This window comes from Cuculus canorus, chromosome 5 (assembly GCF_017976375.1).
Source record: "Cuculus canorus isolate bCucCan1 chromosome 5, bCucCan1.pri, whole genome shotgun sequence".
Lineage (NCBI taxonomy): Eukaryota > Metazoa > Chordata > Aves > Cuculiformes > Cuculidae > Cuculus > Cuculus canorus.
In genome coordinates this window covers 55,237,146-55,263,827 of record NC_071405.1, presented here as the reverse complement: position 1 = coordinate 55,263,827, position 26,682 = coordinate 55,237,146, and the positions used below count along the sequence as shown (strand labels likewise).

The window sequence follows — 26,682 nt, the reverse complement described above, 5'->3', positions numbered from 1 at the left end:
TTTAATTATAGTAGTTATAAACCAGGTCAAAGAACGCGGCTCACCCAGTTTCATTGGGCTGGGCAGAACAGGACGGTGCTTGAAAGGAAACGGTGTAAAGTATTTTGGGACAGAATACAAAAAACTTTGTCTTTCCCGAGATAGGCGAGACATGGCTTCTCAGTCCATATTCAAGATTTTTATATGCACTCAGAACACAGCACATGCATTGTGTTGGAATGAAACTTTTGGTCTTCTCGAGGTATCTATGGAATAACTCAAGGTAGAAGAGCTGCTATTGTTCAGTGGTGACTTTTGCAGCTGTTTATTTCCTCTTCCTCTTTGTTGCTGTAATTCTGAAATAAACCTACAAGTGTGGATTTTTTTTGGATTTTTTTCTTCTGTAGTCTGACAGCCACTACTCCAGCCATTCCAGCAGCAATACTCTCTCCAGCAATGCCTCCAGTGCTCACAGTGATGAGAAGTGGTATGACAGTGGAGAACGCACCGAATCAGAGATGAACAGCTACAACTACCTTCAAGGGACTTCAGCTGATAGTGGCATAGATACCACTTCCTATGGACCTAGCCATGGCAGCACTGCCTCCCTAGGAGCAGCGACATCTCCCCGTACAGGGCTAACAAAGGAGAAAGTGGCACCGCTGTGGCATTCCTCCAGTGAAGTGGTCTCCATTGCAGACAGGACATTAGAAAAAGAAAGCCACATGGACCGAAAGACTGAGTCTTCTCTGAGTCTGGATATTCACAGCAAGAGTCAACCAGCCTCCAATCCTCTAACGAGGGAGAACAGCGCTTATAGTCTTAGTGATGCTGTCTCACATACAAGGTAATTTTCACCTTTTATGAGATTGGCCCCTCCACACTGATTTTCTCATTCTCACTCCCTGACGTATCAAAAGCAAGAAGTGATTGTTGAAGAGAGATTTTTCTACTTACGTTAACCAGTGTTTAGAAAGATCTCACTCTGCAGAATGCTTGAAAATTAAGACCACCTTTGGTCTTCATACCTGCTATGCTAGTAATGCTGAAGAATGTCTTTAAGAGCATATTCCATACTGCTGCTGCTAAACTAATGTAAGACAGACGTGTCTCATGTTCATAAGGAATATCTTGAAACAACTGCAGTTCATATGTGGATCAGAAAGGAGATCAGTCCATTTTATTAATGAACAGTTTAATATGGGGTTCTTAGTCTTGCAAGTATACATTTCAGATGTTTTGCATTTTTTTCCCCATTGTTTTTATTAGAAATCTGATTCCAGTCAGTATGATCAACACTGAGACAAAATTGCTTGGGAATGCTAACGTGTAGGTTTTAATCTCATTCTGCTGCAATCTTGTGGTTATGACACACTACAGTCCCCTTCCCTCTCTCCCTCAGTTTTGCAGCTTGTAAAACTGGCAGTATCAAGTGCATGTGTAACGTGCTTGAACACCTCACGTGAAAGATACCCACAAGATAATCAGAGCTGCTAGAGACAGAAGATATTTTAGAACATTTTGCTAACTCATTTCCCAGGAAGTATTCAGTGTGCTTGTTGAAAAATATTCATACCATGTCATACTAGAAACAAGAAAAACCCCACAGTTCCTTCAAGGAAGATGTGTTCTGTTCTGTTGCATTTTTTTTTTGAGGTACCTCTGTTTTGATTGTGCAGCTAAAATACCTACAGGCTGGAACTCTGAAGCAATTTTTGCTAATCGTTTTGAGCAAAGCTCCGTTTATACAAGACTAGATGTTTATCAGACAGTTTAACAACTCCTCATACAGTAGCTGCAAATAGAGGGTTGTCATAAAGTCTATAATGTAGTGAATAGTCTCAGTGTACTTTGTCATGGTAATTTTAACTATGTAATCTATTAATAGTGGTTCCGCTCTGGGTTTTTTTTGCCTGTCTTGATTGGCCATTTTTGGCATTGAAGCTCATATTCAGTTGGTAGCAGTCCCACCCAGGTCTTTAAGACTGGTGTTTCCAGTAGCTATGCACGCATGAAGGACTTGAGCAAGTCTGTAGAAAACACTGTGCAGAGGGGTTTACTTAAATTTTGGGCAACATTAGCATGTGCCACTTTCTTGAAGGTGAAAATCTATATCATGATTATCTACAGTTTTATACCTTTTATGTTAAGACAGGAATGTTTATATGCATTTTTTAAACGTTCATTGAAATTACTGTGCGCCCTGCGGTACTTGTCTAAGTTTAACTAGCAGTAACATTCAGTGTGAGATTCTTATAGAAAGTGTTAATTGTGATACAGTTGTCAGTAGCATTTCCATTTGGAAGGATTTTTTTCAGAAGCAACTGAAAGAAGCCTGCAAAGCTTATATGTAACTCTTGGAAGCTTTACTGTAAATTTATTCCTAATTGGAATGACATCTTTTTACAGCTGAGGTTCTGATTTCTCTTCTCTGAGCACCAAATAGAGCTAATTCAGTAGAAAAGCTGAGAAAATTTAATAGAAAGAAATACATCTTTGCAGGGCAAGGATACCCTGACGAGCTCTCCTCTTTGTCTTCCATGGATATACTGTGCAACTTAATGGCAAACTTCAATCTCCAATGCTGTCTCATTATTTATTATATGATAGCATTCTGCCTCCTAACATGGTATTTTCTCTGGTTGATTTAGATTAATTTACATGAAGTTTCTCTGATGATACTGAAATTATTTTCTACATGTTTATTTGGGGCTGTTACTGGAATTTCCAGATCAAGGTTCCCTGGGCTTTATGCTAAAGAAAACAGTTGGGTGGCCTTTTTTCCAGTTTCACTTAATAATTGGATGGTAAAAATGCAGCTTTTTGCCAATAGGAGTAGTAGCATTTTGTAGAACTCATGGGGCATGATACTTGAGAAATACTGCAATCTTGCACCCACTTTGTTTATTTTGGTGGAGAAAAAACAGACTAACTTGTGTTTGATGCTTCACAATAACGCAAAGGCGTGGTGAGGGCTAAAAAGCTTTCATTTGGTTTCTCATTGCATCCTCAGCTGGTGGTTGCACACTGAACAGCAGTCCTGACCTGAGGAAGCCCCAGGTCCAGCTATTTGCTCCCAGCTCTCCCATAGCTCTTTCTGTGGAGGAAAAGGCTTGTTAAATTGGCACTTCCAAAATGTAACCACAGCTGCTTGCTTCAAGGAGATGGAGAGGAGACTAAAGGATAACTCTGAACAGGCTGCTTTTAATGAGAAAGGAAGAGCTTAATTGCTGTGTTTCTGTCAGTTTCTAAATTGTTACCCTTTCTTGCTTCTTACTTTTACCTTTTGCCTGTGGATGAGAGAACGTCTGTAACATTTTCAGAGTCAGGTTTCTGAGCAAGAAGAAAAGGAATTCGGCCCTAAAAAGAACTCAGTGACAAAAGAAAAGAAAATAATCACAAATTAGAGTGTTTGTGTCTGTAGAAGACAGGAGCAATAATTAGTGTTCAGATCATTTGATGGTGCATAAAAGAACTTGTACCTGAGAAGTGGTGGCAAAATGTAAATTATAGTGATTAACATTTACAGCAGAGCTTCTGGCTGAGTTTTATTTGTCTTTTCCACCCCCGCTCCCAGAGTCCTTCCTGATGATTGTGCAGATTTCTCATAGCATCCCAGGAGAACTGCATTATGTAGGCCAGTAATTATACAGAATCATTATATCTGAATATCATTAAATGAAGCCATATGTGCTGATGGCGTGAATTCCTTGGGAAAAAAATAAAATCAAACTTTATTTGCACCTGAACGATACAGTTTCTTATAGTCCTCTTACCAAAACTAATAGAAAAATTATGGCTATTTCTAGTCAAGTATCTTTTTTCATTACTTCTAATAATTTTTAGATACTTAAAATATTATTTAATGGTTGTAGAATACCTTTATGAATAGGACATTTGCAATTCTTGTAGTACTTGAGGTTTTCCTTAACTTAATCCTTGCTATCTCAATAATTGAGGTGGGAGGTGGGGAACCAACAGTGACTATATGTCCTAAGAATGAGGACTGAATTTCTTCCAGATACAATCAGGCTGGTCCAGCTGTCATGTTGCAGCATGAGGAATCCTCTGTTTGCCTCTTGGTGTCGAATACTTCCCATCACTACCATAGTGCTCTAGCTCCAATGTAGTTCTTTTTAAGAGTTTATCCAAAACTTTTTGCTCTCCAAATATGCTCTGAGTTAACAAGTGTCTGTGTAACTGTCAGCGTCCTTTTGATCTGCCTGTGTTTACTTGTAGGGTGAAAAGCTTCAGTCATATCCACAGTTTTGTGCATAGTTCCTAAACCAGAATATCCTCCCAAAATACTATATTGTAAAACCACAGCTCAAAATATGCAATACATTTCAGACAAAAGAGTATTTAAAGCTGTATGCTAATTTTCTTGCTTATTTGCCAGGCTGCTTTTGGAATCTATTCCATGAAACATAATAAGTATTTATGTAATATTACTCAAAATACACAATGTGTATATACAATAAGATATATAATGAAATATTACAGCTATATTATATTATACAGATGCTTTTTTATATATAAATCTTACGTACAGCACACTGAACACATTTTTTTTTTCCCTCGTTGCCTAGTAATATTAAAGATCAACTCTACCAGCGTATTTAGGAGTTGTTACTGGTTTTTATCAAGAAATGTTTTCTCCCAGCTAGTACTTGCCTTGAGAACTACTTGATGGATTGAAGAATTCTGAAATGTGATTAGATCTTTTCCTAACGTGAAAGCAAAAGACTTCTCCATTTCTTGTGTGTATTTAGTAGGGAGTAACAATAAAGAAAAGATGTGCATCTTCCCCCCATCTTGGTGGTTTAATTTTGCAGTGATGATGTCTCACAGGTGGGCTGGTTTGCTCAGCATGTGTAGGAGTTTTCTTTCAGTATTGAAAAAGGAGAGAAGGGAGGATGAAGAGAATTTTACTGCCTCTCCCCTTAGCTGTTATTTTTCTCTGCATTCTTGCTATAAATGATTTTTACTTGTATCTGTTAAAAACACAAAGATTGTAATGTGCAGTGCCACATAGGTGGGCTTTGATAGACGGGAAAAATCTTCCTGTGTTTTCCCAGTCTGCCATCTTTTGTGTGGGCCTGGGAAATGTACAGGTGGAGGGAAGAAAAAATAAAATAACGCTTAAAAAAAAAATTGTAAAAAAAAAAAAATCTATAATACAAAATCTGTATTACTGTCATTTGATTTGCATACATTTGGAGAGGGGCATCTTGCCTCTGATGTGAGGGACTTCACAGCCGTGCCCGTGTACGTTAGATGGAAGCGTGGGCTGTGGCAGCTGGTGCTGCTTGAGGTGGGAAGGCTGCAGTCCGCTCAGCCTCCTCATTAAATCCACAACACTTAACCACTGGGACTTTACGGTGCTTAACTTGAGCCATGTGAAATTGAGATATAGTTGAAGGTGATTTTTCAGACTCCATCTGTTGTCAGTGGAGAGAGAGAGAGGGAGAGAGAGAGAGAAAGAGAGAGAGAGGAGAAACTCCAAAGCATTAATTCTCCCTGTGTATTTGAGACACCTGATTTAATATGAGGAGGATCGCCTCCTACGGATATTTCTCCATTGTCTACAGCAGGAGCCAGACAAGCGACATAAATAACTAAATTCCATAAGTCTAAATGTAGGTGAGGTTATTTTGCCAGGTGGCAACATAAATTTAACCTTAAACTCTTTTCTTTTTTCGATAAGAGAGAGAAATATGAAAATGCAATGTTTTATCAGGATACAAAAAAAAGTGGTGAATTTTCTGTTAAGTGAAGAAGGAAAAAGATTATTCACTGACTTATTCAGTCTTCCAGCTAATTTTTATTCTCAGACAGAAACTGTTCTTTACCATGGGACCATCTGTTTCAAATTCCTTCCTTGCAGTGTTAGATACAGGGAAGATGATGTGGCTAAGTCGTGTAGAGAGCTGATAGAACACTGGTCTCCACATATATAATGCTATTTCGGTACTAAGGCTGTACGCAAAATTTTCCTATGGTTCTACTTAGAAATGCTGTATCTTTTAAGATTGTTATAGTAAATATTGTCTTAAGCCTCAGTGCTCCTGATATTATGCAAGGTGCGTCAGATTTGGATATCAGGAGAACTAAAGAGTAGCTCCCATCTAAAGTCCCCCTCCTTCTTCCAACAATAAGCTTCCACGGCTGGGCATTTGAGCAAGACATTGGACTCAGGTTCTTTTTTTGCTACTTCAGATACATTCTCTTGTATTTTTAATCTGTGTGATGACTTTAAAACGCAGATTTCCCATTTTGAAGGGAAGTAAGGGGACAGTGGCATATTGTATCTTTAGAGGTTGCTTACAGAACTTTTCATTGTTATGCGGGATGTTTTTAACAAACCATTGATGGGTGGCCTCTAAGAGCAGCAAACTGGCGTTTCCACTCTACCTTCTAGTAGTAAGAGTAACATCTTGTGCCCACAGTTCTGCTTTAATAATATTTAAACAGGGTGCATATACACACATAAGGCAAATTTTGTATTTGTTTTTTCTCCTAGTACCATGAGCTCACGACACTCTGCTAGCCCAGTTGTTCTCACCAGCGCCAGAAGCTCACCTAAAGAAGAGCTTCATTCTGCTACTTCTCCCCAGCTCGCACCTTCTTTCTCCTCTTCCTCTTCCTCAGCATCTGGTCCTAGAACCTTCTACCCTCGCCAGGGTGCTACTAGCAAGTATCTGATCGGATGGAAAAAGCCAGAAGGGACAATAAACTCAGTGGGGTTTATGGATTCAAGAAAGTAAGACTGTTTTTTTGGTTCTCTTGTTTGGTTATTTGCTTTAATCCTAAAGAAGAATTGAGATCTATGACACTTCTGTGTATAAAAAATCTCAGGACTGTTTGATAGAATGCTTAGTTTTCTGTAGAACTTAATCTTTAATCAAGAGTTCTGCAGTTAGGTTTAAATATTTGATAGTAAGCTAATCTCATTCCCTGTTAACTTGTAGAAGACTTTTTTATCATTTCTAGAGAACTGTATGGATTTCAGTCCTACTACAGCTTGTATATCCTTGTGACTTCTTAAAGGTGACTCAAAATACTATTTGAGCAAATATTAAAAGTCCTTTTAATGTAGACCCTGAGTTTTCTGTAAGCTTCTCATCCATGTAGCACTTAGCACTACGCATGCTATGCATTAGGTCTGTGGCACTCCATGTTGCCTTGTTAAGATTACTGCCAGTATCCCTTCCAGGTGGCTTAAAGCAAGCCAAGATCTCTCTGCCTTACAATACGCATCCATCTCTTTTGGAAGAGAATTTGAGAAACAACTTACTAGTGAAAATATTATTCCTTTAAGTCTGGTGGGAGAGCAGGTGGTTCAGAAAACTGCCCAACTCAGAGTAATTTGTTCAACCCTCCTTAATTTTATTGGGTCTAGCACAGTATCCCTCGATGATACTAATAAATTGGCTCTTGAAAGGAGGTGGTGAAACTTTCTGATAACTACATTATAATGAGCCAGTTAAAACGTAAGAGAAACTTAGCAATTTACTGCTTTGGGGCTCATTGAAGACATCTGTATTTTCTTAGTTTTGTACACAATAGTTATTTTAATTGATTCTGTGCCTTATTGGGAAGTAGTATTACTGCAACATTTAAGTGTGTTACTAGCTGCTGTTTTTAAACAGGTTTATTGCTTCAACAGGTATTCGTAAAGATGAGGCTCTGCTGTATTAGCAAAACTCCTTCCCTGCTTCGTGCCCCCTACCTAGGTTTTTCCTTTGCAAACCTTGAAGGTGCTATAATTCTTATTTCATTCATGCCTCCTGCCCCAGGGCTTTGAGACCTGAATGTCTCTGTTCCATTTCATTTAAGACGTCACCAGAGCGATGGCAATGAAATGGCCCATCCTCGGCTGCGTGCTTCAGCAAGAGATCTACGAGCATCACCAAAACGAGCATCCAAATCTACTGTTGAAGAAGAGCTGAAGAAATTGATAGATCTTGATAGCCCAACACCTGAATCCCAGAAGAATTTTAAGGTATGTCAAAGAGAGAGTCTGCCTTCTGGCTATCTCTTGTCACAGTTAAGTGAAATCTGAGGATACTTAAAGAGCAACACATAAGTCCTCTTCCGATCCAAGTCATAGTTCCATTGTTACAAAATAGAAAAGTGTAAGGTTACGCTTTATAGGAATGATTGGGTTCATTGCTGCCTAGGCACATGAACTAATACAGCAAATGCTTCATTATTTCAAGAAGGATGAAGACTGTGAAGCTGTTAAGATTTCTCTGTAGAAAATGCTGAGTGCTTTAAAAGCAGTCAAAGCTGAAGTGTTCATTCATGCAGAGCTTATACAGTTAGACTTCGCAATTGACTCAAGAGTTTCTCAGATGGGATATTTTCTGTTCTCACCCATAACAGGAAAATAAACTCCAAGGCCTTCTCTGAATTCTCATCTTGGACAGAAAGTCATCTATTTGTCACAGACTTATCTACTAGAGAAGTACATTCGGGGAACAATTTCATTATTATAATCACTACAATATTATTGCAGTTCAGATTTAGAGAGACAAGTATGCCAAATTGCAAAGAACGTTTAGGACTGCTGGCTCATGGAAAATCCTGTTGTGTTGTCTTATGCATTTGAATGTTGTCCTCTGGTTGTGTCACTAGACAGTGACTTGTTGACAGTTTTGAAACTCCTTGCAAAAGGCACTCTTTTATGCCTCTCTAATCCTGTTAGTGCATAAGGACCAAGAATGTTCCCTAAAGTCAAGTAAATATTTATCCAGAATAAATAGGTAGAAATACACGCATTTTGAAATACATCAGGAAATAATAACACAAGACTTCATATATTAATGTTTAAGTCTGTCATTTTGAAGAGAACATCATCATTTCTCCAGGCTCTGTGTACAATCAGTTCCAAACAGCTCATGTTCATCACCTAGAGTCTATATGGTTTCCACAGCAACGATGCAGAAGAGGGTGCTGCAAATTCTTTCTTTGCTTGTAAAAAGCCAAAGTGGCTTATTAAAACTTCAAAGTGCTAAGTTCTGTATACAGACTACTTCAGATGTCACCTTTGAGGCCAGAGGGAAAAAAAACTTGCCAGTGGCGAGATACCTTTTTCTTATGTATGTGGTAGTTTCAGGAGGAGTGGAGCATGGGTGACGCCAACATCTTCTGTTGGTTGTTTTGAACAAGGATTCTCATTCCAATAAATTCCATTCTGTTTAAAGAGGTGACCTGAAGAGCATGAAAAGTGTGTACATACCAAAGTTTGTTGCTTTTCTGCTTCAGGGTTAGTGAATTAATTCTTACCCCGATCTTTATTTCCTGGTGGAATGTAACAAGTATGTTAACTCAGGTTACACGTTTGTTAAATTTCAGCATGTGAGATTCTATCACACTAATAAATAATATCTTTTTCCATTTTAAAAGTAATTGTCATTTCTTCCCGCTGCATGAATTCTACTGCATCTTACAAAAATGTTGCTTTTATGGCATAATTTTTTTTTGGCAGTTTAAAAAAAGAAAGAAAGGAAGAGAAAGAATGATAATGCCCTTCATTAGTTCACTGCACAAAGACCAAAAATCCACCTCCTTCCTGTCTGTTGGCTGCCAAGGGCTTTGTTTGCTGGTAGACTTTGTTCTAGGCTGTGATTTTCTCTCTTGTGCATCATTTTATTATCTTCTCAACCTTCCTTATCTTCTTATGCAGTATATCTTCTCAGACAAGGCACCCCTCTTTTCTTCTCTGCTCTGCTCTGTTATCAGAAGACAATTCCTAATTGGATTGCCGCTGTTCGAATTCCCATCAGATGTTCATATCTCTGCAACCTTTTAATCTCAATGTCTGATACTAACTTGTGGTTCTAGCTCCTAATTCTTTACACTGAGTGAACTGTGCCACTCTCAAGTAAATGCGGAACTCTGTCTTTTCCTTTGCCACTTCAGGACAAGTACTGGGAGATTTTGCTGGATTGTAACATAAACCTACTGATTGAGCTTTTATATTTCAGAATAAAAAAGCAGCTTGATCCTCAGTGTAACATGGTGACAACTGCGTACCAGAAGTTGTCATTTCTTTAGTGTTAACTGTATGTGCAAGGTTTGTACTGTGATGGTCATGTGCTGAGGGAGGCAATGCACAAGGTAGAATTTGACATAATAGGAAGTTGATGTAGAACACGGCTTCTCTTTCCTTCTTTGTTTTTTTTGATGATAGCAGGGTTTTGGAAGTAATCGTAATTGTTTCTGATCCTTGATTGTAAAATCAAAATGTGCAGCAGTCTTGTAATAATGAAATTTGTAATGTTTTGGCAAAAAAATGAATCTGGTAGATTTCTTCCACTGTGCAGTACCAGTAGACTCCTTCCTGCACTCCCACCTTCTGTGTGAGATTTTGATCACCGGAATAGAGAGTACCGTCTGTTTAAACATTTCTTTTGTCTATATAAGTTGACAGAAAGATTTTTATGTGCAAATAAGCAACTCTTTATAAAGTTTAATTACACTTTCTGGAAATCATATTATCTCCTTTTTTGTTTAAACCTGCTTAAAGAGCAAATGAGGGCATTAGAGGTCATTTTTTTTCTATTTGCCACTTCTTCATGAAAGATCAAGTTTCAGCCAAACTGTATCGAAACGTTATTCCTTAAGAGATAGTTGTGGTGCTACAGGTTTCATGAAAATTGGTGTTTCTGCTGATGGGAATGGTTATGCGTTCTTTGACAGCAGCTCACTGGCACTGGCCAGAGAGTACAGAACTCCGAGCTAACCACTGCATTGCTTGCTCCTGTGTGGAGCTTGGAAGAAGCTGGGGTGATGGTGGGGGTAAAACACAAGTTCTTAACTCATGGGACTATTTACTTAATTTTGATTCAAATCCTTCTGAAGATTCAAAGCGATGGAGGACATTCTTAGTTGTGCAATGAGACTTTTAGTTAGTTGGCATTTGCTGGTGCTTTGCCTGCAGGAAGGCAGCCTCCTCCTGGCAGGAAGGAGAGTTCTGGTTTATGCAGCATTCAGTCTGTTTCTGTAAATATCTTTCCTGCACATCAGCTCTTGAATCTACAAGGAAGACCTGAGATTTCCACTTTAGGAGAAATTTGAAGAGTATTTAAAGGTAGAACATGAGATTGGCTAAAAAAAATCTATATATGCTATGTAGTTATAATCTCCTTCAAAGCAGATTCCTTTAGGTTTTTTTCACCCCAAAAAAATACAACTTTAAAACTTGGGTTTTTAATTTAAAAAAAAAAAAACTCTAAAAAAGTCAATGTATTCTTCAAAAGTTTCTTTATTGATTTTTTTTTTTCTCATTTCTTTTTATTTGTTTTTATGAATGTATAGTCACACACTCTGTCCTGTCAGTCTCCCTTTCCCAGCACACCTACCACAAGGCGTGCCTTGCAGAGGACTTTGTCAGATGAGAGTATTTACAGTGGTCAAAGGGACCACTTCTTCACCTCACGGGCCTCGCTCTTGGACCAAGCCATGCCAAATGATGTCCTATTCACCAGCACATACCCTTCTCTCCCAAAGTCGCTGCCATTACGGAGACCATCATATACTTTGGGAATGAAATCACTGCATGGTAAGCGTATTTCCCATTTTTCTGCTTTCAAAGGAATCCTTTGCGAATCGTGTTAAGGTAAAATGTTACAGCAATTAGTGCTTCCATCTTGATTTTGCTAAAATGAGGAGAGTTGAGTCACGTGCCTGATAATATAAAGTAGGACAGGAATTATGAGGGTTTTTTTTCCCCTCACTTCAGTGGGTGTAAGACTGCATGACTGGTCCTACAGTTACCTTGTGGAAGGAGCACAAAAATTTGCCTCATGGGCTGTAAATTTTCATTCAGGAGTCATCTGGACCAGTTCAACCAATGGGAAAATAATGTATGCCTGGTTATCCACCGGTGACAACTTCGGGTGTCAATTCCTTTTGATGTGGAATTATGGGAACAAATTACTATTAGGAAAGTAGTGATATAAAAGTGGACAAATACTAGGAGACATTTGGATGTATGGCTACACCGGATATAGCTTTTACTGCACTGACTCCCTTACCCTATTCATTGTAGAGGACTTCAGTTTCTTATTTTAGTCATGCATCAGCAGCCAACAAGAAAAAATTACTTGGTAAAGTGCTGTCAAAGAGGCCCTCTGCTTTACCCCGTTAGTTTACTGAAAAGTCTCTGTAGGTCTGTCTCTTAGGTTGTGTGTTGCTGTATGTGAATGTCTTAGTGAGAAAGTGAATTTTCACGGGTTCCCACTGTGCCTCATAACTAAATGTGTGCTAATGTGTTTTCCAGAAGTACAGAGCTAGATCTCATGGTGTAGTATTCTGCAATGTTTTCTGAAGAAGTACATCTCTGCTGTGATTTATTCATGTTTTAGTATGTTTCAAGAGGAAAATGTAAGGCTACCGATAGATTCAACTCACCATAGTGAGCCCTAAGCATGGTCTGTATTTAGATACACAGGATACATTTGACAGTGAAGGCTGCTGAAGAAATCTATTTTAGAAGTCTTTTCATCTGTGATCACCAGGCATCAGTTTTCAGTGTTGAACCTGACGTTTTCACGAGCTGTTGTTTCTGTATAACATGTTCCTTGCATCAGTTGGGAAACTGAGCTCTCTTCTCTTCTTCTTTTCATACCCACTAAAATAACTTTGCAGACATGGTTACACTTGTAACCGACTGGTGGATTTGGCTTCTGAGGGTGAGAAGATTAATGATGTTGTCTGAGTAGAAGTGGAAAGCAACACTTGGTCTCTTTTCATTTGGGTGCCTGTATTTTCTGAAAAGAAAACCACAAAACCTTTTTCATTGTCACGTTTTCTTCCACACCAAACCAATTACTCCTCCTAGCACACAAGTTTTCTACATTTGTCAACAAAACAAGATTTTCCATTTCCTGCAACACATAGAGCCTGCGTGATAGAATTGCGAGCTATCTGAGCAGCACACGAATTCTCACACGCTCTTGCCTTTACTGAGAGAAGGATTAAGTAGAGCTGGATATTTAATACAAGTATTTGTTGGCTTCCAGCTATCTCAAATTCTTTTAATTCAAATATCTTGATAACAAAGAGCAGCCGTTCCAGAGCAACTTCATTTGTTTTGAAGAGGGAAAACAATGAGCTAAAAATACTCATATTTACTCATCTGTCTTATTTAACAATCCACCTCACGCTTCTAAAGCAGGGAATCTTTCCAATGGTTAGTTTTTTCTTCTGTGTATCTTGTCACTAATTGTAAATATTTTCATGTTAAGAACTTCCAAAATAACTGGCCTCTTAGGAAGATAATACAAGAATCCTCACTGTTAATATTGAGCTAAGCTTACATTTATAAAATTAAGTGCATAGAGAGACAAAAAAAAAATCAAGACTTTTGAGCAAAGAAGTGAATGCACTGTAGCTTTTCTGGTCAGTGATTCCCGGGCAGCAGTATTATTTAGCTGAAGTTATTTTAGTTATTTAAGTTATACAGGCTCTTGGAAAAAAAAAAGAGGGGGGACAAAACCAATGGGCCTGTGTTCTGCCCACAACGCTACCTTGCTTTTTGCTTTGGTCCAAATAGTTTCTTCATTATACCCTTCTTCGCTGCAGCTTCCTCACAGTTGTCCAGTCCATCTTCTCACCCCTACGTCTCTGGTGCTTCTAATACCACCTACAAATTTTTCAAAGCTTTCTTTACATCCTGACAGAGGGCATGAGGAAGCAGGTGGTTATTACTGCTGCTGAGCTTACACGTGTGCTGACCAACCATGCATTGCCTGTTTTCTGATTGTCCAGCCAGCAAACTCAAGTAAAGTAGATAATCATTGGTTCACAATTCGATCTTTCCCTACTCAGTAGCGATGATTCAGGTGTTTCACTTTGCTAGGCACCACTTTGACCCAAAATTACAGGGAGTTTATATCCTTCTTTCAAGTTTGCCAGTGTTTTTCCATAGTGGCCTATGTACTGGCTTATGGGTAGGTGTGGTATTTTTTCAGTAAAAAGCAAGAGATTTCACTAAACTGCTGAGATGTACAAAGCTGTGGAAGTCATTTTAAAGGTTTTCTTACTCTGATTCATCTTGGTAAGCCTAAGTCTGCTCCCATGAATTTGCAAGATTTTGAAGAGAGGTGGAAAAAAAACCCACAATTTTTTATTTTTACAAGAGCAAATAGATGCTAGGGAGTGTAGAAGCCCCAGAAAGCTGCAGAGTCCTCCAAAGTATCTTCAGCTTGTTTAGAGGCAGTAACTGTTGGGTAGAAGAATACTGCCTCCAGCCCGGGTGCTTGGAGGAATCAAAAAGTGGCTTTTGAAATGCTAAGCTATAAGATTCAGGCAGGTTAGAAAGGAAGTGAATGTCCTTGTGAGCACTGTCTAAGAAAACTGACTTTTAACACGCTGTATATGGTCAACTACAGTTGATCGAACGTTCTACTGTTCTGGTTCTGAAAATGCTGTCCCAGAAAAAATAAAAAAAAGAGATTCATTGATATTAAAAAAGAAATTTGGTTATGTTTTACTGTGGAGTTTATAATTTGTTCTGCATTACCCTAGGAGAGTTTTCTGCCTCAGACAGCTCCCTCACAGATCTGCAGGAGCAGCGACGGCAGCCCATGCCAGACCCTGGTCTTATGCCATTGCCTGATTCTGCCTCTGATCTGGACTGGTCAAACTTGGTAGATGCTGCCAAAGCCTTTGAAGGTAAGTTTTCAGAATATAATACTTAGAAAGCTGGTCTTTGTGCATGCTTCATCTTTAATCTTGACTCTTGCTTTTGTTGTTTCTAGTTAGTCTGAAGCTTAAGCTCATCGAAAATAGCAACTCAAGTCCTAACAGCCTAAAATTTCATATGTAATATTCATATGCCTTCTCTTTATACATTAATTCCCCTGTGCCACAGTTTGGACAAATCTCTGTGAAACTGGCTACTTTTCTTCTCGTGTAGAGCAGCTGTAGACATCACAGCTATGGTGGAAAATACATCTGGCACAGTAGTGCAAAAGTAAAGACAAATAGCATGGGAAAATATATGAGCACATTAATGATTGCTTGCTTATCTGTAGTGCAGCTGAAGTGTGCTGCCAAGGAAATTTGGGAAATATGCCTTTTTGATATATGCTTTTCCATTGCCATTCTTCCCTTTTCATACTGTGAAAACATTAACTTGCACACAAGTGTTGTTTCGTCCTTTGGCACTTTCCATCTCTTTGACGCTTAGTAAATGGAAGAGAACTGTAAGTTTCCTAGATGAATTTGAATCGACAATTAAATCCACTTCAGCCCAAAGGGAGTTTACCTTACCGTTACCATAATCCAGTGGAAAAATCTTCTACGTCTATTAAATAGAAGTGCCTTTCCTAAGCATAAATTCTGTCCCACCTTCAAGAAAATGTTTTCACTGATCCTGAATCTTTTAGACTTTATTCTGCGTGGTTGGAGAAGGCTGTGAAGTAACTTGCTTTCTTGGCTGTTCTCTGGTAGTGGCCAGAAACATCATGAAGACAATGCGTGTCTAAGCTGGTGTTCAGGACATATGTGTGCTCTCTGCTCTATTGCTATAGCAGTTGTAGGATTTCTTCTCTGCAGTCTTGGGAAAGAGTACTCAAAGTAAGCCTTAGTCCTGAAGATGAGATAAATTTGTAGTGAAGTTTTTTTTTCACCACCACATAGGGATGAAAGCTATGTCTTAATGCATCTCAGTGTAGTTGGCAATGTCTGTTTAGAAGATTTTCTCATTTATTCATTAGATTTGACTGTCCTCATTAACCTGAATCCCTTGCTTTTGTGGGCCCCAAATTCACTTATGTTTTTCTTTAACTGTGAACAAAGTCAGTATGGTGAAGGAAACAAATGGACAGCTCAGATAAAGAAAAGCTGGGGTAATGTGTTGGCTGGCACCTTGATCTTGCCACTGTAAAAATACCTTCAGATGTGGCTTGCAGGAAGGAACACCTGTCCAATGGCAATAATAATCCCAGTCTCTAGACTCTGCCCAGTGCCAGTAGGGATTGATGAGTACCAAGCAACCTAAATTCTGATTTGTGATCCTGGACACCTCTCTTCTACATTGTTGACTGGTGTCTCGGCGAAAGCCCTCAAAGTTAGAAATAGTGATATCTGCAGCCAGATGAAACAAAAGCTGCCTGGAGTCCTGAGCTGCACCAACCTTCTGTATTTTCATTCAGAGGAAAAAAGAGAGGAGCAGGAAAAATTCCATCAAATTCCAAGGCACATTAATTTTAGCCATGTTGAAAGCACAGAATAAAGATTTTTAAAGCAGAAAAACATAATACTGTTCTGTTTCTAGTGAGAGACCAGCAGCTGATGAGGGAAAGAGATGTTAAACAGTACTTCTGTTACTGTTTGTGTTAGGGAACTTCAGAGGCTGGGGCAGTTGGTAGTTCAGTCACACCATATGTGATAGTTATTAAGAGATGTGTTAAAACATCTGAGGTTACAGGACAAAAAAGCATAGGCATAAAGCAGGAAAGAAGTTTCACGTTTCAGTCTGAAAGTGTTTTCGAAGGCAGAAGGAAAAGGTTTCAGGTTCTGAAATATTGCATTGGTCATTTTGGTTTCCACATGTAAATTGTGCTCAGTAAGCTTTTCTTCCCCAAAATAAAGAGATCCTTTATGCAATGAAGCTAAATATAGTTCTGGATTTATTAAGTAGTGTCATGCAGTTGTGCCCAGTAAGTTCTGCGCAGCGCTTATTGTTCCAGCTTGGCTTCTTGCCTCTCTTGAAACTGGACTTGTGTGGACTCTGTGTGTGCCATTGGGGTGTCTACTTTGTCCTGTTAAGCATCTCCCTCATGGAGAGCTTCTTGACCTGATGATGATGATGATGATGATCTGTGTGAGCACGCAGGGCTGTGCAGAGCTAGTACTTGTTGAATCCAATAAAGTGGAGAACCAGGTGCAAACACTTGCAATGCCAGTTTGCCTCTGTCAAGGGATATTGGTATGTCACTTCATAGAATTGTAGAATGGTTTGGGTTGGAAGGGACCTTCAAGATCATCCAGTTCCAACCCCCTCTGCCATGGGCAGGGACACCTCCCACTAGATCAGGCTGCTCAAGGCCCCATCCAAACTGGTCTTGAACCCTTCCAGGGATGGGGCAGCCACAACTTCCCTGGGCAATCTGTTCTAGTGCCTCACCGCTCTCATTGTTAAGAATTTCTTCATAACGTCTAATCTAAATCTTCCTGCTTCCAATTATGGACATTCCCCCCATCTGTTCACTACGTGCCCTTGTAAAAAGTCTCTCCTCAGCCTTTTGTAGGCCCCATTCAGGTACTGGGCGGTCACTGTAAGGTCTCCCAGGAGCCTTCTCTTCTTCAGGCTGAACAACCCCAACTCTCTCAGCCTGTCCTCATAGCAGAGGTGCTCTATCCCTCTGATCATCTTTGTAGCCATCCTCTGGACCAGTTCCCAACAGTCCCACTACCTTGCTTGACACAGACTTCTTAGATTGCTTTGAGATCCTGCAGTGTAGTTGTTGTGCTGTGCATGAACAAATAATCATCACTGCTGCCATTGTTTTTCTCTGTATGTTTTCCTTCTCAGTTCAGCGAGCTTCATTCTTTGCTGCTGCTGATGAAAATCACAGACCTGTGAGCGCTGCCTCCAGTGGTGATCAGGCTGAGGACCAGCTTACTGCACAGATAAAGCCTTATACAGGGTAGGTAATTACACCAGGTATGCGGGTTTCCGTAAAGCCTTACACAGGGCAAGTAAATACACCAGGTATGTGGGCTTCCTCAGCTACAAACCAAGGAGAAGAGTAGGAAAATATGTATTTGAAAGCCACCTCTGGGCTTCACAGAAGAACTCTTCACAAGTTCTCCTGAAGAAGGTGGTGAGAAGTGGAAACAGAAAAATCATAAGTCCAGTTGAAGCTTTTTGCAGCTTCTTTCTTGTCTGAGCTGTTTGTGAATGTGTCCAAAGCAATGGTAGTTCAGGGCACACATAATAAGTAGAAGTAGAGAGAAGTCAAGTGATGGGATGACCGCAATTAATCGCGAGTTAAGTTTGTTCTGTTGATTAATGTGCTGCATATATTCCATGTAATCTTTGGGTTTTAGTTCATTTTGTGAATTCTTAGTGTGCCTGAGCACATACCTACATAAAGCCACTTGGTATAGACAAGGCTGTTAGCTATCCTATGTGAAGTAAATCATACCAATACCTATTCTTGTTTCCTACTTTCAACAGTAAAGAATCTCCTCCAACTCTTGCCTCTAAAGTGGACCAACTGGAAGGTTTGCTGAAAATGCTGCAAGAGGATTTAAGGAAGGTAAATGTTTCATCCACTAAGAATTTGTAAGACTTGTATTTGGTGCTGTTAGCTGATGCTAATAACTGTGTAATCCTGCTTTGCCATGCGTGAGGATGGACAGTCTCATCCTTGTATAAGAAAAAGACATTTCTTTACTACTTTTCTCTGGCTATATTTGTAATTAAGCAAGACTAGGGTGGAGTGTCTGAATTTGTAGACATCTGATTCCTCTGTTTAAATTGGAAGGATGATTCAGAGTACCTGCACTCCTAATTCAGGTGACACTGTGAAGGGCTCGAAGCTAGTCTGTGTAAATGTATCGGGCTGACGTTGAAAAGCTGAGAGTATTATCTAAAAATATAGTTTCTACTGTAGAAGTTTCCTGTGTTGTGATAATGCTGGCTTGGTGCAAGAAGGATCTGCTGTTCTTAGATGATAAGTCTCATAGCTGGGAAATGTTTGCAGGAATATTTCCTATCCCTTATTTAGTTAACCATCAGCAGTTTCACATGTGTTGTATATACAGAACAGGGCATGCTCAGTTTTATTTCACCACTTGGGAGCCAGCTCTGCGTTAGAGTTTAATACAGAGAAATCCTGCTCATTCAAGCAAAAAGTGAGGATTCAAATGTCAGAAATGTCCCTTAGCTATAAAGCCATGTGTTACTGCACATAAAAATCCTTGTAAAGAATGAGACTAATGCTCCCTTAAGAGATTCTTGCTTCTCTGTATAGGTAGGAAGCATGGCCTAATATTTCCATTAAGATCTGTATTTTTCCTCATGCCTAAGGAAAAAGAGGACAAGGCTAGTCTTCAGGCTGAAGTGCAACACTTGCGAGAAGACAACCTGAGGTTACAGGAGGAATCCCAGAATGCAACTGAGAAACTGAAGAAATTCACCGAATGGGTTTTCAACACAATTGATATGAGCTGAAAACAGCATCCAGGGAAGGAAATTATCTGTTATGAATATTATTACTGGGACTTAAGCTTTAATGCCACCTTAATCTTGACATGTGAAAGTATAGTCAGAGCACTTCCCTGTCCTTGATCCTCCAATAACCCTTTTTTGCATCTCTGCGTGCACTCAGAACAATTGCAGATCAACAATCAATGTCTGCCTTTTGTAGAAAAAACAAAGTAAATAATTTTAAAAAGGTAAAATAAAAGTTTAACTGCTAAAATGTGAATGTCTATTTTTTGCACATTGTCTCTTTATCTGTTATGTACAAAATTATTTGGAGGCTGGATCAGGCTTGCTGTTCCATCTGCCTCTATTTCCATTAACTCCTTTCTCTCCATTTCAGGTAATCTGCTTTTCCTTGCAGCTTTGGCAAATATTATGACATCTAGAAAATTAGAAAGAAATGTTTATTTTACTGCTCTTACATTGTTTTCTGAAGTATGCCACAGACGAAGGGATGTAATGCAATGTTTTAGGTGTCTCCTTAGCAATTTGCGCTTGATTGCTAGTGCTACCTTCCCATACATTACAGAGAACGCGTGTCCATAGTGTATGGTTCAGTACAGCCAGCATCATAACATTTGGAGAGAGACTAGAGACATGAGCCATGGGTGAGGCATATTATCACACATCTGTTGCATTAGCATTTCTCGTAGCCTTTGTTTCCTGTGGAAACAATGGCTGCAAGTAACTTTCCAACAGCAAAACTAGGCATGCTGCAGTCCATACTGTATCAGGTAGTCTGAGAGATACTAAGTGCTATTGCTGTACTGCTGAAGTATAGTCCCCTTCCCTTCTAGGGGAATTTGTTACTTGCAAATGTGCAGAAGACTTTGGCTGAAGTTGTAAAGAGATTAAGATTTATTTTCCCTGACCTGTTTCCATGAAAATCCACATAAAGCATCTCTGTGTACCTGCCCTCTCATTATTCCATTTCTCTGGACTTCTCAAATCACAACAGATTTGAGAAGTGTTTATTCAATCTGTATTTTATTACATGAGAGGTCTTATAATCCTTTTGCTGTGGTAGACAGAGGAATATGTAAAGGTGAGTTATTTTTCAAAGTACTGGGATAGGATTTGAGCTCTGAAATCCCCAATCCCCAGTGGAACTGTCTAGCATGAGACTTCCCAAACTGCCTCATGTGAGGAAAATTAATTTCTTGTTCTTTGAAGGAACGGCTAACTTGCCACAACCTGTTGTCTGTTCAGAAAATACCTTTTAGGTGTCAGTATAAAATATAGGCACTGCAGTCCGCACAGGCATTGAACTGTGCAGCGTGCTGAGAAACCTTTTCTACTCCCTTCTGAGGATACAGTTGCTACCTTAATAAATACTGCCTTGCATAAAGTGTAGTGTATTTGGGGGTTAATTTCAAGAGCATCCACACCCCCTTCCTTACCACATTCTCAAAAAGACACATTAAAATCATTGAGCATAGTCTTGTCACAGAAACTTCCACATTCTCTTCAAATCCTTTTTCATGCTCTTTAATCTTGCTTCACACAAGTACACACTACACATCAACCTCAAACTTCATTTGTGATGCTAATCCCCATGGAGTTCTTCTCTAATGTTTTGTCATGGAAATGGATCTCTTTGGAACTATTTCTGGAGTGCTTTTGTAAAGGTTTAGAATGTCTTTGGGTTTTTTAATGACTTGTATGAAGGAGATTTATATAATGCCTGATATTATTTGTAAATGGGAAATATTGCTAACATCTCTGAGCATCCTGAAGTCTTGCTTTTATTCTCTTTTGGGTTTAAGTTTGGTTTTTATTTTATTTCAAAAAATATTTTGGGACTTGGGGCAGACTATTTATTAGAGTTTTGCAACAGAGTTCTTCTTGTATGATGCCACTGAAGGCTACTTGTAAAATTCTGACAATAAAATTCATTTTAAAGGCTCTTCTAAACAGTTTTCTTCCAATTTTGTTGCATTTGTTGTTTAAGACTTTCCAGAGTATCCATTTCTTCCTGCTTTGTTCTTGTACCACTTTCCTTAATGCTTAGCACTGCTTTTCATCCCTTAGAGGGCCATTACTTGGTATGTATACAAACATTTCATCCCTTTACTTTTTACTTGTATCACTGCACAAATGTGTTTTCTTCCCCCCTTTATTAGATATTGCTGCCTTTAACGGTGACTCTGAGCTTCACCAGGCTGATATGGTAAAGGAGGGGTGGTGGCTTTTTATCACTTGTCAGGATTTTGAAGCTTGCTTGGAAAACCTGAAGCTTATTTAGGTCACAACCAAACTTGCCTGGCACATCTGCCCAAGGCCACGCACAGCTTTCAGCATCCCAGAGCCAAAACTGTGAGCATGCAACATTAGATGTTGAGTTTGTTGTGTTTTCCAGATCTCCATATTTGACTTGGGAGATAACCTTGGACGTGTTCTGCATAGATTTTTTTCTTTGGCCCGGTGGATCATCATTCTGCATGGCTCAAAAATGTAGAATGAGGTTGGTTCATATCTTCCTCGTTCACAGAATGGATCCTTAAGAGGCATGTGGGGATAGAACATCTGTCTGTATAGCAGGGTAGTACCTGACCAAGAGAGCTCTGAAGCAGCAAGAGCAAATGGGGTTGAAGCTTGGAAAGAAAACTACATGCTGTCTTACCATTTGTAATTGAATACTGGCAATTGAGTTGAAGCAGGAAGTTTCCTGCAGGTCAAGGAGTTGCCCTGCCCGCAGTCATGATGAATTTGCGCCAGAGGTTCCCATGCTCCACCACGGACGCTGCTAGGTCAGCCTCGACCAGGGCATGATCTAACTTGCAGGCATCTCCGCGCAGCCTGAGTAGTTACTGTTCTAAGCAGAAGGCGGGTGGCTGTGCGGGAAGTGTGGGTAACAGGGGCTGCCTTCATATTTATCCCAAGGAAGTGATATTTTATATTCCTAAAAACAGTGTTGTATTTCTTGTCTGCATTCCAATGTGAAGGTTCTGTTCTCCCTGTGACAGAGTTTTGGGTAGCCAGGTGTAGCTGGAACAGCAGCAGCAAGCTGCCTTCTCTCAGAATCCCCAAATGAAGGTGGTCACTGTGGGGAGACTGCAGCTTACATGAGGTCAGAAGGTGTCAGGCTGTGGTAAGAGGCAGGTGGTAAAGCACGCAGGAGGTGGAATAGGAGGGGACAAGCTGGTGGGAAGGGCACAGGAGACCTGGTTCATTCAGGGCAGGGGGGAAATGTCATAGGGATGAAATGCAGCACATCCATGTTGTACTCTTAAAGTGTGATTTACTGTGTGATAGCCTGTGATTACTCTAGAAAGCTGTGTTCCAGACATGATAAGTTAGTATTGTGAGGAATTAATATTGTGAGCCTTTTCCCTTGCTTTTCCTTTTGTGGGAAAGGTCCCCATGAATGTGGTACAACTTGAAGAGGGTTTTCTTGTCTGTTTTTAAAACCTTTACATAATCGTTTTCTCATGGCCTAGTGCCTTCTTTCAGGTAGACAGTTAACAAATCCTCTTTTAAAGCAATTGGCTGTCTCCTAGCAGACACTTTGGTATGGTGTTGGTCCTGTATGTGAGCAACTTGCTTTGCTGCAAGGCAGCAGGGAAACAGAGGTGGTATGGCATCCGTTATTGGATTCCCTGGGGAAGACGTGACACTGACCTTCTTTGCTGCTGCAGGTGGAGCAAAGACGTGGGCTTTGCTGAGGCAAAATGGACGGGAGCTGGGCAATGAAGTGATGAGGCTGGTACGGAGGGCTTCACCTCTTCCTTATATTTGCTGTGCTGTTTGACGCAATGCTGGACAGGGTAAAATGCTCATAGAAATATTTACTTCAGAGGTCTGCAGGGAGAGCCCCTTCCCCTAGCATGGGTTTCAGCTTTTGCTGGGCATGAGGGGAGGCTGAGGAGTTTGTGTGAGTCAGACTTGTTGGAGGCTAAGGTCTGGAGTTTGGACCCCCTTTTCCTCATGGCAGGCAGTGGCTGATGGCAGCTGTGTACACCTCTTTTCTGCAATGAAGACCAGCTGCAGCCACTGTCTGGGAAAGGTAGACCCTCTCCCACGTTCTCCTGCAGCAGCCTGCGGGAGTCATTCAGCTTTGGGGAGATTTGTCTGGCTGCTGCTGAGGGGCCTTGCAAGGCTTTGCCCCCACCTGGTATACAGGGTCACAGCAGGCAAGTCCCTCTCTCTGCCTTCTGTGCTTCCATGGATCTATCTCCTTCCAGAAGATGATTGACTTGTGTCACAACCAGCTTGTATTTCTGCCAGATGTTTGGTGTCTGAATGATTTAAGGTGGGCTGGGCTGTTTATGGCATAGCAAAGTGTGGCCAAATTGAGTGGGAGCACCTCCACAGAGTAAAACCAGGATGCTGCAGCAAGCTGCGTGGCCTTTCCAAACCACAGGGGTGGGGGCTGAAGAATTTGTGGTCTATCACAGATGGACTCAGATTGGAAGTATCCTCAGAAAGTCTTCCATCAAGAAGAGTCAACTCTGAGGTAAGACCAGGTTGCTCAGGACTTTATACAATTGGAAAAAAAAAAACTTCCAAGGATGGAGATCACATGTTCTCTCTGACACATGGGCAATGCATGACTGTCCTCACCATGAAGAAGATAGGTTGATTTTTTTTTTTTATCCAGGCTATCAGTAAAAATGTGTAACCTCAGCAGCAGTTGCAGGCTATATTTTGCTTACATTCCTCCAAGAGCACATGACACCGGAGTCTCTACCCTCCCTGACAGCCTGCAAGCTGTCCCCTGCCTCGGGCAGAACACCCACATTTGCTTGTGTCTGGCAGGAAGGAAGCCCTGTGGCATGGTGCGTGCTGAGATTTGTTTGCTCCACTGATAAACTTCCTACAGTACAATTCTGATTTTTTTTTTTCCACTGAGGTTTTTCATTTCTATACTCAGTACTGCCTGTGCTTTAACCACAGCTTGGGTTGAGCCTCCTGGTTCTGCCTCTCTGCACTGCCTGCAAGAATGGACATGTGCAAGAAAGGACATGAGTGCTGCTAGGCAGCTGCTGGGTGGGTGATGCTCTGGGCAGCCAAAGGAGGCCCGTTAGCTTTTCACACACAAAGTCACAGACTAAAACTAGGATGTGTTCAAGGACTAGGGGTTTCCTAATGTCATGTTGTGATAGTGGTAAATGTCACCAACTAGTAAGTAAAAAGAGGTTTCATGCCACAGGGGGAAAAAGAAAAAAAAAGGGGGGAGGGGGGAACTTGTCCTGGTACTGTTTGAATCTTCATTCCTGTTACTTCCTCTTGCTTCCTCCCACCTGCTCCTGCACTTTTATTCCAGCAGATTTTGTTTGTGTTGTCTGGTGGTCAGTGACTGCAGTTCTGCCACCTGGGATCTGGTGCAGCACAATGACTGCAGCTTCCATGGCCTACAAACAGCGCTGAAACTAGTTCCAGAGTTCTGATTGGTTTGCCCTCATTTCCCAGTTAGATTCCAGCTGATGTTCTCCAGTCAAAACCTGCAGGTTTGTTTAGCCAGGTTTGTTTTCTAACTGAGCTATCTTTATTAAATAGTCAAAATATAGGACATATCTCAGCCTTCATAGAGGAGACTGATCAGAATCGGAGCATGTAGCATAGGTTTCCAGCCTGCTGTAAGGTGTCCTCCTCAAGTCCTGCTACTCCTGTGAATCCTGGGCATGCTGCCTGTGTCATGGCATCTTTGTGACTGGAATGGGCAGAAATTATGGTAAGTGCCTCACAGAAAGGTGCTGGCAGGCAAAACCATCCCTGTCTGAGGTCAAGAAAAGGCAGCCAAGTTTTTCACACATCAGTCAACAGAGGACCCACAGACAGCCCGGGCAAAAACCCTTGAGGTATTTTCCCAGCAACCTAGTGGCCGGCAGATCAGGAAAAACCAGGGCTGGCTCTCTGTGAGACACCAACCATTTAACAAGAGAAAAGGAAGAGGCGGACTGAAACTCTGTGTAAGCACACACCATTCTCTGTGTTACTGAAGTTTTCCCATTGAGAAGCGTCAGAGTTGTTTTGGACAATACATTTGACAACACAGAGAAAATTTTGTTTCAGCTTCATCAGGTTTTCCGAAGGGGTGTTGTTTTAAGGCATACTACCCACTTGCAGCCTAGTGTGTTTCCAAATGGATTGTATTTTAGCAGTTTTATACAGGGCAGGTTTGAAAAGATCAACAGATAAAGTCTGCATTGGTTTCACAAGGTCCTGAAGTGCTGAACTTCTGCTGCCTCCTGAACTTCACCTCTGTCCCCGTGTGCTGAGGAATAACAACGTTTCCCCTTACATAGCTTTCTACTTCTGTGTTTTGTAGCCATGATTGGGTCAAAACAGGTTTAAAGGGAAGTGCTATGCTTCCAGATCTTCCCTTTGGGTTAGGGAAGAAAGCAGAATAAATTGTGTCCTTTAGGGAGGCTACAAAAAGGCCTGATCAGAGGTTGGAAAGCAAGAAAATGGGGCCAGATTTCTCAAAGGAACAACAAGGCTGATGGAGTTGGAGTGGGATCTCCCAGAGGGCCAGAAACTCTGAAGCTGGACCCCATTAGTTTATTCTGGATTTCCACCCACGGGTTCACTTGCCTTTCCTCCATTTATGCAAGGCAGGGACACGCAAACGATCACACCCTATTGACTGTGCCCAAAACATGAATGATTTAAAATACATTTATTGTACCATCCTTCACTACTCTGTTCTCCAGTCTTAGTCTGGCCTTAATTTCACTCTTTGTATGGAAGCACTTCCAAAGCTTTTCTGTTGCTCTTCTCCAAGCCCTTTACATTCTGTTAAGTCCTTTTGCAGATGGCAGGACCAGAAGCACACTCAGTCATGGGGATGCAGATGCACCGCCCTGTTATCCTGACATTTTCCATTCTGTTCTCTGTCTCTTCCCAAAGTATTCTTAACACTTCATTTTCTAACCGTTACTGAACATAAACTAAGTTGACACTATTTCTAAGAAGCAGCTCAAGAGCCCATCTTGATGTAATGAGGTCAGCACTGCTTTTCCCATCTCTATTATTTTGAATTTCTACATTGCAGTTTTTCTGCTTTTTCTCACCTTGTCACTTGGTAGCATATGGTTGTTTTGCAGCTCTTCACAGATAAACCTTCTGTTTTCACTCACCATACCCTCATGTCACCAGGAGCTTGTCACATCTATTACCCACTCATTTTCCAGGTAATTTACCAAGTCCACCAAACATTGTGGCCTTCAACACTCGTTCCTCTGATGCCTCCCCAGTGAACTCCCTCCGTTGTGAAAGGCTGCTGCTTATTTACATTTTTTTATTTGCCATTTGTTATTCATTCATCCACTCCTCATCCCATGAGAATTCACCTTCCTAGAGAACCTTTGGGGAAGAAGCTTGCTTCAAGGCCCTTCAGTAGGATAAGCAGGCACTTGTATGCACTGAGGCTTTCTTGTCCACATAGTTGGCTGCTTAAAAGACCTCTAATAGAGTTTTCAGCAAGAAGAAACATAGGAGGTGGAAGAGAGAGAGGGTGAAGGTGCCAG

At 40.6% G+C, this 26,682-nt stretch overlaps 1 protein-coding gene across 8 annotated transcripts in view; it reads left to right on the top strand.

The window, feature by feature from the left end:
- The window catches only part of SIPA1L1 (signal induced proliferation associated 1 like 1), a 214,772-nt gene extending 193,661 nt beyond the window's left edge, over nucleotides 1-21,111 (top strand). For 7 of the 8 annotated variants that reach the window (XM_054067203.1, XM_054067208.1, XM_054067206.1 and 4 more), the window contains 8 exons: nucleotides 387-826; nucleotides 6,503-6,742; nucleotides 7,819-7,984; nucleotides 11,305-11,548; nucleotides 14,518-14,664; nucleotides 17,531-17,645; nucleotides 18,179-18,260; nucleotides 19,034-21,111. In XM_054067203.1, coding sequence (XP_053923178.1) covers nucleotides 387-826; nucleotides 6,503-6,742; nucleotides 7,819-7,984; nucleotides 11,305-11,548; nucleotides 14,518-14,664; nucleotides 17,531-17,645; nucleotides 18,179-18,260; nucleotides 19,034-19,177 — 1,578 coding nt within the window. In that variant the 3' untranslated portion in view covers nucleotides 19,178-21,111. The remainder of the gene's footprint in view (nucleotides 1-386; nucleotides 827-6,502; nucleotides 6,743-7,818; nucleotides 7,985-11,304; nucleotides 11,549-14,517; nucleotides 14,665-17,530; nucleotides 17,646-18,178; nucleotides 18,261-19,033) is intronic. The other variant, XM_054067207.1, reaches the window with a different exon arrangement.
- The last annotated feature ends 5,571 nt before the right edge of the window (nucleotides 21,112-26,682 follow it).